Consider the following 12,436-nt stretch of genomic DNA (forward strand, 5'->3'; position numbering starts at 1 on the left):
TCTGCTTACATGTGTTTCCTGGCCCTGCACTGGGCTAAAACATGCCAGGATGGGGAATAAACCAAAGCACTTCTCCACACAGGACCCTGTATCTGCAAGGAAGATTGATATGAGGGAGGAGACAGGGAGAACATAAACAGAAAATGGGAAATGGCCACAAAGACATGATGAGTGTCCAGTGATAACTTTGTTTCTAAGAAACGTTTTCTGATTTTCAGTGTGGCCAAAATAAAGCAATGTCATAAAATATGAGTATCTGTTATAGATATCCAGTCTGTCAGAGGAGTATTGGCATGGCCATCATTAACAAGATCTAGCGAAGCTGGAATGACAAGTGCAGTCCTTAATAGTGTTATCCTTCTTGAACATAGGACAAGGACAGTGTGCTGTATCCCATGAGCATCTAGATACTGGGCACAGGATGACTTCCTGGTGATATGAAAGCTATCAGCACAGGTCAGCCTTGTACATATACAAAGAGCCCCTGATTAACATCAAACGAGATCTCCCTACAGATGTGACCCCCATCTACCTTACTTTGGTGTATTGAAGGAACCTCATTGCCAGTGTGCATCCAAAAAAATTAATTATCCATATGAGTATTTTGGCTTTACATATGTCTGTATACAATGTATAGACCCTTTGAAGTGCTAGACCCTTTGAAGCTGGTGTTACAGCTGTTTGTAAGCCACCCTGTGGGTACTAAAACTCAGATCCTTTGAATGAGCAGCCAGTGCTCTGGATCACTAAGCCATCTCTCCAATCCCAGGCACACTGTGTACCACAATGGCTAAGCTGAAGCTACTTCTAAGACATAGAGTTTCTTTGACACCATTACCCCGACCCTGCTCCTGCTCATCTTTCTCACCCCCTCATCTCATGCTCAGCAAGCAGCCTGTGTGGAGGGCCATCAACAGACGCTGTGCTTCAGAAGGATGGGTGAGCCTTGCGGCAGAACTCAGGGACATGGCATTTTTTTCTGAATTTATTTATCTCATTTTGTACAGATTCCTCATGATCTAGCACAAATAGATACAAATAGATATGCTGTTTAAAACCCACTATGCAAAAAGTCTTCAGTCCCGCTGGTCCCAGTGTGAACTCTAACTCTGCTGGGGCCCCTGGCAAGCTGCCTGCCCCTCCAGGACTTTATGTGATATTAAGAACAGTCAGCATTATTTAAGCTCTGAGAACAGAGCTGGGTTTCAATGAGTTCTACAAAGTGGCTTCTGTACCCTGACACAATTAGTTCTAGTTATAAGGGATTAGGAAAGGAGGTTTCCAGGAAGCCAGTGAGTGAAGTATTTTCTCTTTACAGACTCCTACCTCCCTCAGCTCATATAAACCTGGAGCTGAGAGCTACAAAACACTTTGATTTCTTATGTCACCCTTCATGGCTTATTACAGTTGTATGGGAGTTCTGACAATGGGGAATTTCTCTGTATGCTTTGCCCCAAACTGTAGATGTTGGCACACACACACACACACACACACACACACACACACGCACACACACACACACACACGTTTATATGTATATGTGTATATATATATATATATATATATATATACATACATACTCTTAAAGGACATGTAAAAGTTATATATCTATGTAACTTCAGTATTTGCATATATATATATATCCTCATTAAAGGACACATAAAAGTGTTATATATATTGCCAATCTAAGTTAGTTATTCAAATTCAAATAAAACATTTTCTTATGTAGCAGAGAGCAACCACAATAGCCCTCATTTGAATATGTCTGCTGGGAGTCAGTTCTACTTCAGAGTTGAAAGACTCGAAACCACGATATGTGGAAAATGATAGCTCACAGGAGATGGGTGATCTATGTAAAGAATCTCAGGCTCCTTGACATCCTTCTGCTGCTTCTTGCAGACCAAGGCTGGGATACAAACCTCCATTTTACACAAGGAGCTTTTGGTATGGAAGGCATGTTAATAGAGAAATTTATGTGTGTGTGTGTCACAAATGAAATACTGGCCTCTGAGGAAGAATGCTCCCTGGAAAGAGAATTTGATGGTGAGTACAAGTGGGAATCATTTTCCTGAGCAAGGCCGCTGTAGAACATTGAGCTTTGTTTGTTCATTGCGTTTGGGACCATTCGTTATCCGCTTTATGGAGTCCCATTTGCCAGTTAAACTGTATATTTCTCAAAATCAGCGTGTAGCTAAGACTTGTTGGAGAAGAAGGGATATTAGCATGTCAGTGAAACACACAACAGTTAACACCTGTTGACACTGGGGACCAGCATAGTGCATTACCATGGTCCTCAACAAAATAAATCCTGAAACTGAAACCATCCCAGAGTATATGTCACAACGTTTAATGCTGCTTGATTTGGGGACACAGATGGCCCTTTCTCCTAAAGCAGTCCCAGACAATATGGGCTGTCTGAGTGGAGTTCAGGCATTAGAGAGCTGAATGCGACAACAACTGAGGCCATTGCTGAAAGACCTTACAGACTCAGGAAGTGTCAGAGAGCCTCTGGCCCAGCAAGCCAGGTTCTTAGACAGGCATTGATATAGCCCTCATTCTGGATCTCATGAACAGGGTGATGAGCCAGACACCATTGTTGTCAGAGTTCTTTGGGTTGTGGGAAGATGATATAAATGACTTAATGGTACTAAACCTCGTGAAAAGCCAGCTAGCCCAGGCACAGGGATGCAGGCTAAACGTTTCTAGGAATCTGACAGATAATGTTAAGGTTTACTCCAAACTCAAGAATTGCCAATTCCCTCCATATGACTGGCTGCAGTGTATGGAGAAATCAAAAGTTGTGTTTAAAAACTGCATAGTAAAAACACCTTAAGGCCATTTTATATAAGGGCAGATTTAGTGCTTCTGGGTTTGTTGTTGGCCACAGTATCTATCATAGCAGCTGCCCAGTGAACTAGAGGAGGCGGGGGCCGTTGGAAAAGTGAGCACAGTTTCTAGGGCAAAGACGGGAAAAGAAAGTAGACATTGGGTAGTCGGGCTATGCAGGTCAGAGGTGTAACCCACACACTGGAGAAGCTGATACTATAGCTCCAGTGCGGGGCTGCCTGTCCTGTGGTTTGCACCAGGATGCTTTAAGCCTCAGGCATAGCTTCCCCCCCCCCCCATAAAATAGGCAGTGGTTCTCCAGCGCTAATAAGCGTGTCTACACTAGCTGTCACCGGACCCTTCAATGTGGAATACAAACAGACCAGTTTCCGGAGATCCAATGACTTGCTTGTAATTCCGAGCTTTGCTTCGGCAAACACGCCTTTCCCGAGGCTAACAGCATGTTCTGAAAAGCTGCTCAGCCTGTCAGTACTGTTACCATCTTCTTCCATAAATTAATAAATGGGGATTTTTGACATGGATTTTTGAACTGTTTGGCATCTTGAGCTGGGAGTCTCAGAGCTCCTCCGCGGAGCGTGATCGAAGTCCCTTCAAAAGCTCAACTGCTGAATTCCACAGGGAGCAGCCCATCACCTACCTGTGACTTTGCCCGGTGTGTGAATGTGCTCTCTAATAAGGTGTGCTTTGAGTGGGACACGGAAGGGTGTACGCTGAAGCAGGCTGCGGGGATGAGGACCACACAGCAAGCCTCTGCAGGTATACTTACCAATGCACAAAGGGGAAGGATAGTTCCAGCGACGTACGGTCCCTGGCATACAAGAAATGTGTGAGCGGCCCTGTTGGAAAGCAAACCATGAAGGTTGTTATTTCAGCAGAGTATTTAGGAATGAAACGTGTGGGAATATCTTACCTTCTTTGTCTCTTTAAAAACTGTGAAATCTAACTCTGGTAAGTGAGTCTTGTTTGGAAATATTAATGAACGCCGAGAAGATCCTGTTCACTAACAAAATCTTGACTAAGAAGGAAGCATTTTGGCTAATTTTTCACCATGCCCAAGGAGGACAAACATAATCAGACATAGTATGTCTTATTCCTCCAGCAGTGCTACGTCACAGCATTTGGCTTGAGAGGCAGGAATGACTGGGGTCAAATGGCAGGAACTGAGAGGATGGCATGTTAGAATTTGCTGCCGGCCCATTTGGAGTTACTTTCTTGATGGCACAGAAGCTACAAATGCATCCTTACTCCAGCCCTTGCAGTGTAACAGGCAGTTCAGTATGTCCTTGCCTGGTGGGAGGCAGCTCCTTGTCTGCTGTGAACTCAGTCCTCCCAATTCAGGGTCTTGTGATTCTTGAAACAAAGCCTGTTAAAAGCTTGGTTTTCTAAAGGCCAAACAGCAGTGGAGAGATTTGTGGGAATGTACTGTGCTGACCTCTTCCTAAACAGAAAGCTCTCGATTAGTGGTTCTCAAACATCCTAATGCCACAACCCTTTAATATAGTTCCCAAGGTTGTGGTGACCCCGACCATAAAAATTATTCTTGTTGCTTCTTCATAATTCTAATTTTTCTACTGTTATGAATTATATTGTAAATATATGATAAGCAAATAGTTATAGGGGACTCCCATGAAAGGGTCACTCAACCCCAAAGGGTCATGGCCCACAGGTTGAGAACTGCTGCTCTGGAGGTGCCCTTTAGTCTGTTTTAATTTTTCCTTTGTCTGAGCATCTCTCCTCATCACAAATTTTCTCTCCCATCTAAAAGTGGCACTAAGGGGGCTGAGGCAAAAGTATACACACCAGGGACTCAGGAAGTATACATTTACATGTATGGCCAACATAGATAAGGGGGTTGGCTCCCGGAGCTGATTATTCTGTTAAAAAAATATAATTTCTATTTTCATTCTTACCAGAAATTTAAAAGTAGTTCTAAAGGAAAAATATGTTTGTTTCTTAGCTTTGTTCATTAAGTATCAGCTAAGCTCTTGTCTTTATTAAAATATTTGGATTTGAGTCAAGGTTTTGCTCTGTTACCCCTGCTAGCTTCAAACTCAAATCTCTCTGCCTTGGTCTCCAAAAGTGTTAGGACTAAAAGCATGTGCCAGCACATCCAGTTGAAAATATGTGTTTTTCAAGAAGACAATCTGATGCCAAGGTGCATGTGTTTATATATCCTGTGGCCCATTAAATTGTATTTAATAAATTTCTTCCTGAATTATGGTTAAGCATAAAGTGCAAAAGCCTTTAAAGATATTTATTGAAGAGTGCCGGTAAAATGGTCATTTATCACACATCAGAGCATATTCTGCTATAGACAGTACCATAAACAATTTAGATGAGTGATTTCAAATAAAATTTGTATAATAGATCAAATGCAAAATTGAATCCTGAAGATTTTATCTTCAAGGTTTTATCCTAAGAGGAATTTTTGGATTTCTACATTTTAAAAGAGCAAGAAAAAGCATTTATTTGGCTGGGTCTTCAGCTATTCAGGATTTATTAGTAGTCCATGGTGCTAATAACAGGTATATGGCCATGAGTCTCATCCTGTATCATATATGGTTCTGTGAGAACTGCATTAGGAACAGTGATTTACAGGATGATCTATGTTCGATGTGTGCAAGGTAATTAGTGTGTTAGTGAAGCTCTGGTAGCAATAAAATCTCCTGAGCTTCCACTTCTGTTCTTGGGGATATTAATGTCTCCCAAGCTACGGGCTCAAGCTATAGGCTCAATGTTGTATATAGTAAAGACAGTAGCTTGGCTACACTTGAAGAACCTGATAAGTCTTCAAAGGCTAGTGTGTCTGGAAAGAATGTTAATCCCATGTTATAGGAAATCCCTGTTTAAAAGAGGGTTTACTTTCCAAGGTCTTAAAAATAAGGAAGCTAATATTAAGAAAAGGAAGCTATCATTAAAAAGGGAAGCTAATAGAAGCTTCAAGATCACTTCTTCCGCACAAAAGAACATAGATATCAGAGGAGGAGAAAGTGTTCAAATGTGGATTCCATGGGAGAAAAGGAGATTGTATTGATATAGCCTAAGTCAGGTATAACAATAGCCAATGGAAAAAGGGCAAACAGAAAACATGTGGAAATGGACTAAGGTACCTTTGTATGCAGAACTCCTGATCTAGGACATGGGATTCTCTTTAATATAATAAGTACAAGTGCAATACTTGTCTTAAGTACCAACCAATTAGTCCCCCTGCGCCTGATTAAGTATTCCTTTCTGTCAAAAAGCTACAGAATCCTCTCGGGGGGGGGGGGCGGGGGGGGACTCAATTTCCATAACACACTGTGTACAGGGTCCATATGGATAATGTCATGCCAGGCAAGATCCAAGGCTGTGAGCTATAGTCTGGCTTTCATGAAAGAGATACATGTAATTACTTGTTTATATAACAATAACATTTCTTTATTATGATAACATCTATATGCTCTATGTACTGAAGCATGTGGGGGATTTAATAGACATTTCCTCCAATCATAGAACTCATAGCTCATGCCACAGAGTGTGCGGAATGATGTGAAGTCTTATATAATGACCAAGCCTTCGCTAGGTGCTGTGCACTGGTATTTGGTATAGTTCTTTACCCCATCTATGTGGAGAGACTAATTGTATACACTGTCCTTATTTTATTATATACCATCTCTCTGCTTCCTTGATTCTTACTCAAGCTGTTCAATGAAGCTAAGTACAGAGCATAGCCCAGAGACAGCATTTAAGATGACTTCAAATTCAATGCTAGTATAAACCTGTGAGAAATTGCTCTGAGACATGAATTTTATGAATAGTACAAACATGAGTAGGGTGAGCTATGACTACTGCTGTTGATAGCACGTGGTTAAAACAGGAAACAGATATCAGAAACAACATCCTTCTTGCTGTCCGTCCATTTATAGTGTGCGTATGGGGACGTCTACAGAATTTTGTTAAACAACTGTAGAAACTTATAGCAAAACTTGTCTATTGCTTTTCTTGAAAAGCCACTGAATGTTTCTTTGTGGGGGAATAATTGAGGTATCTAGTGGTAACTTACTAAATGGAGTCATGGAAAATGCAAACGAGTGAAAGGACACTGCTCGGCAGCATATCCCATCACTAGAGCCAAGTATGTGTGGGAGGGGGGAGTTATAGATACTCTGATACTTCCTCGATCCTTGGCTTTTCTCTCTACGACTGTGGAAAGAACACACAATTTTGAAAGAAACGAGTTGTTAAATGATACGGGGCACTGAGGGGCTTCAGCATGTAAAAGGTTGCAAGACTTCAGAGAGCCTTGGCTTTCTGGGAACCCCCTGAGTAAACAAGATAGAGCTGAGATTCAATGCAAAAAGCAAGAGAAATTTATTACACCAACATGAGTTGGGATCATCTTGCACTGGAAAGAGAAATGGTGACATTCCCACCCCACCCCTGCCCCAGCCTCTTTGATTAGTCTTTATATAGTTTGTTCTGTGGAATGTGTTTTCCTGCTCCAGACCTCCTCCACCCCTAAGTGGCTGGCCCCAGACCTACCCCCACTCCCAGGAGGTTGGCTTCAGATCTTCCTCCATTCCCTTGACACCGTGTTTACTGGCTCCAGACTTTTCCTTTCTGGAAGGGGGAGTCTCTTTAGGGTCAGTCCTCTGCGGTCACCTGGGGATGGTTCCTGGACCCCTTGGATAACACCTTGCCAGTTTCCAAACCCCAGATGTTTCAGTCCCTTTTGTAAACTATCCTAGTATATGCGTGTAGCCAACACATCCTGATGCACATACACATATGATCTCTAAATAGTTCTCTTCAAGTTTATTCCTATGACCATGTTTTTACAATGTACATGGATTGCTCCTTTACAGATCAAGGGGGACAAAGCAAACTGACTACATGACCATGGCTTAGAGTATGAACATGGGGTATGAATGCCATAGATGGCCATGCCGAGCCTTCCTCACAGTCCCAGAAGGATGCCTACCTGCAAGGTATACCCGGGCTCACACTGGAAGGACAGCACATCGTTCACCATGTACCGGTCTCCTATCTTGATGCCATTGCTTGGGAGGGCAGGTTCCTGGCAGGCAGCCAGGCCCACCGCTACAAGGACACAAAGACAGATGTTGGGAATCAGGGAATGTCAGAGTCAGCAACACTCGCATTATCAGTAGAGGGAACTTTGCTTCCTGTTGCTTCCTGTGGAAGCAAACAAAGGTTTTCATGCTTCCTCTTGCTGTTTGACCAAAAGGCTTTAAATAACATTAGATCAGAGTTGCAAGCTAATTCTTATGCAGTACCTCAACTCATTTCCATCATGGAAGGGATTTAAGTTTTTCTTAGAAAAAAATTGTCTGTTTTTTATTTAGCATAAAGAACCCAATTTTAATACTGATACTGAAACCTAACAACTGTTTCCTGCTGCAGGAAAACCCTGGGATTGTGTTTTCTTATCTTTCTTTCTTGGGCATTCTGAAGACTTTACAAGTCTGCCAATGTAGTAATTCCTTCTGAGAAAAAAAATCATATGAGAACAAATTCATTTTCCTTTTCCCATGTTCTCCATCCCCAGCAATAAGAATCTCATAGCTGGTCTAATCTTATATTAACAGGACCAATATTTATATAAAATGTTGTATCCTGGTCATTTCCTTCATTTAATCCCCTTCATTTAAGGAATTCACAAATTGCAATAGAAATTTATCATATACTATTGAACTCCAGACCAAAGTATCAGAATAATTAACTTGAAGTAGCCATATCATCCTGTAAAGATAAAGTATATAAGAATTGTATTTCAGAGAATAAAATGCCCCTGCTTTATTGACAAAATTTGAGTTTTATAAGATGGGTACATTCTGATGATAGATCATGTGGAACATATACAATGGTAACTGTGTGAATTTAATTAACATTCTATTTTTACAGTCAAGACATGGTTGGATATAAATGCTGGCTTTCCTTCCTCCAGTATTCCAAGAATGAGGAGAAGGCCTTCTCCAGGTGAGGCTGGTGTGTCTTCATGTAATGTTGCTCTTGCTCTGAAACTTGGCATGAATATATCATGTCACAGATGAAGGAGGTTTGGATAGTGGGGGTGCCAGTGGGTCTGGCAGGGTCATCCCACCATGGAGTATCCCTACCAGCTGTCTGCTCTCCTGCAGAGCTACCCACACTGTGCCAGCTGAGTAGCAGCATCCCTTAGGATTTCACACACATAATAACAAAGCAAGGATAAACTTGAATGTCAGCAGCAGTAGCAACAGGTGGTTGGCTACATCTGGGTCTCACTCAAATGGGCACTGGGTCTGGTACCCAAGCTCTAGACATGGAGGTTTTAGAAAATGCAGATGCTATCAGAGGAGGTTTTGTATGTGCTTAGCATAACCACACATAGATACCCTCTATGCTGATCCCCAAGAGAGCCCTCAAGCTGATGAGCACTCAGACACCTAAGACTTTGGCTGATCTATCTGCACAGGTAGATGATACAGTTTGTACAAGATTCTAGAGAGTTTTCTCTACTGTGTGAATTGGAAACTGTAAACCATGCATCCTAAACCACCCATATATCAATGCCTTTTTCTTCCCCTTACCATGAGAGGAAGACAGAGTTGAAATGTCATTCCTTCCTAGTAGAATTGCACATCTGAGCCCCTGATGCTGAGTTTTGACTGGTACATGAACTTGTTGACATGTTTCACACCATGAAATACAGCTAATGTATATGACAGAAGTGGCTCTAAGTTAGGTCATAAATTTTTCCTAAGTTGAAATAGATTTTTCCCTAAATAGTTGTTTTTAAAGTATAAAACACAATTTGCATTAACCAGCAATATGTTGTATTGCTAACATGGATTTTCAACTCATTTAAGGTTTTTCATAGAAGATAAAACTACCAAGCAAAAAGAAGCAATCACACGAGAGATTACAACTACATTTAGAACCCATACTCTAAAGATTAGCAAGACCATGATAGATGCATATAGCTTTATTTTTAAAATTTCACTCAAAATGTAATAAAATGTCATAGGAAAATATGTAACTAAAGGTTGGAATACTAGGAGGCATAATTTGTGATGATTTTATAACAGCATTGTTTTGGAATAATTGATGTTTTCAAAAGTCAGGGCCAAGAACAAAGTTTTTAATAACACAGACTACTCAAAATGAAATAGGAAAATTTACTGTGATTAAGTTGGTAAAGATATACTGAGATTAAAATGATGAGTAATATCAAACCTCAATAGCTGAATTGCCTCCCTTCCTGCATGCTGTATAATGTATTTTTCCTTTTAATATAGTTTTGTTATACATAGATTTATATGCAGTTATTGTATATTATTTGACTTTCATTTTCTCCTTCCTTAAATTGAATACTAAAATATAATTCATCCTCTGAAAATGATAGATAGCATTAATACCTATCACCACAGGAAAGAGACATTTGTTTCTAATTAATATGAAAACACAAAGACATCACTATTCTAGTCAAGGCAAACCAACGTGAGACTGAGATATTCCACAGAGATCACAATGCTTGTAGAAAGAAGCACTACCATGCTTTTCCTATGTTTTAGCATCCCTGTATCTTTGTGTATATTAGAAACTAAGGATGCAAACTCTTAGTGTATGTAAGGATGACTTTTAGCTCTCTCATTTATCTGATTATTTGTTTTTAAAGATGTAACTAATAAACTATGAAATGAAAGTAGTATGACAAGCATCAGGCAAGGTGGAGTTCAACGATGACTCTAAGCCAAACAGGAGCATATCAATCTACATCATGCTAGTAAGGATACTCTTTACCTTGCACATTGAGTAGAAGAGTAATATTTGACTGGACTGTATCCTGGGTTAAGCCTTGAGTGGCTACATCACAGGAGTGATAGAAAGTAATACAGCTGTCTGAGCTACTCACCTAGATAATAGTGATATCTAAAAACCCCATAAACACAGAAAGCACAACTTAAAGACTGGTTAACCTGGACATGGAGTTAGTACATGCCTGTAAGCCCAGCACTCAGGTGGATGAGGAAGAGGCATTGAGTGTTTGAGGCCACCAGGGTGTAAAATGATACTTGGTCTCAAAAACAGACAAGTAATTAAATATTAATTATTTTAAGTTGGATATTTTTAAACATAACAGATTGATAAGCAAATTCCAATCAATGTTTTGGGGGCAGCAACATCAAGGCAGAAGAGACTAGAAAGTTATTTGGGAGATTTGAGGCAGAATTTCTATCCTTATCTAATGATGGAACACTTACAACTGACTTCATACATGAAGATGGGTAACATGTTATGGAAATTTTATGTAAAGGCAGACCATGAAGAGCCAGCTTCCTTGGTCTCCTTAGAGACAATGTGAGGATAGTTCTCAAAAGTCTGAAGGACATGTGCCTATTTGTGTTGGAGTGGCTAACAACACATTGAAAGGTTTTATAATTTATTAACCATGAATATATTTTCTGTCCACTCTGATGTTAAGATGTGGACTTTTAAAGTGCACCGATACATAAAGTTTCAATTTGATTTAGAATATGGAAAGGAACTTTTTAAATTCCCTGTAGCCTTAGACTGTAGAAGCAAAGAGCATGAAACAAAGCCATTAAAAAGATAAGTGTTCTAATTTGACCAAAAGTAGAGTTTAATGGCTTGACCTACTGCTGATCATAAAATGTGAATGCTGTGAACCAGAGGTGAGCAGATAGCCCATCATGCCTTCAGAGTACCCTGTGGCTGCTCTTCAAAACCTGGCAGAAAAATTCAGAGTGAGTTTATCTGAATCTCAGAAGTAAAAATTATGGACATTACATGGCAGACACATGCTTTAATGTCACACACATATCTATAGGATAACGAGGCCTCCAGAACTTACAAACTCAGATGACTTCAAAGGACTTTTCTCAACTGAGAATTGCTCTTACGGCCACTGGCCTAGCTTGTAGACACAAGTTAACATAAGCATGTCACTCTAATTGAAGAGCTCAAAACTACAATAACTCTAATACAAAAACAAAAACAAAAACAACAACAACAAAAAAAAACCCAAAAAACCAAAAACCAAAGGAGGGAAGCAGAAGTAGATCTCCAAGTGGAGAGAAACTGGAGAGTATTTGGTAGAGGGATGACAAAGCAGAATTTTCTAGCTTTATCCTATTGTTGTTATGAAACCCTCAGACCAAAAGCAACTTAGGGGAGCAAGGGATCTATTTGGCTTCCACTTCTAGGTTGCAGTTTATCATTGAGGGAAATCAGGGCAAGAACTAAAATAGGAACTCAAAGCAGAAACCATGGAGGAGTGCTGCTTACTGATTCGCCTGTGCTTATGCTCAGCTAGTGGTCTTATTGATGGTCTTATGACTACCTGCCCAGGGAATGGTGCTACCCACAGTGGGCTAGGCCATGCAACACCAATTAATAAACAAGATAATCCTCATGGACATATCCATAGGACAATTACCTACAGGATGTAGGTAATTATTCAACAGTCTTCTCAGATAAGTCTGGGCCAGTGGCTCTCAACCTTCCTAATGCCCTTCAGTATAGTTCCTCATTGTTGTGGTGACCCTGACCATAAACATTTTTGTTGCAACCTTAAAAGTCTAAT

At 40.5% G+C, this 12,436-nt stretch overlaps 1 protein-coding gene across 1 annotated transcript in view; it reads right to left on the reverse strand.

The window, feature by feature from the left end:
- The window catches only part of Csmd1 (CUB and Sushi multiple domains 1), a 1,354,421-nt gene that overhangs the window by 132,555 nt on the left and 1,209,430 nt on the right, over positions 1–12,436 (reverse strand). Inside the window, exons 38-39 of the mRNA XM_052162855.1 lie at positions 7,808–7,926; positions 3,614–3,683 (exon numbers count right to left, since the gene is read on the reverse strand). Coding sequence (XP_052018815.1) covers positions 3,614–3,683; positions 7,808–7,926 — 189 coding nt within the window. The remainder of the gene's footprint in view (positions 1–3,613; positions 3,684–7,807; positions 7,927–12,436) is intronic.

Source organism: Apodemus sylvaticus, chromosome 18 (assembly GCF_947179515.1).
Source record: "Apodemus sylvaticus chromosome 18, mApoSyl1.1, whole genome shotgun sequence".
NCBI lineage: Eukaryota > Metazoa > Chordata > Mammalia > Rodentia > Muridae > Apodemus > Apodemus sylvaticus.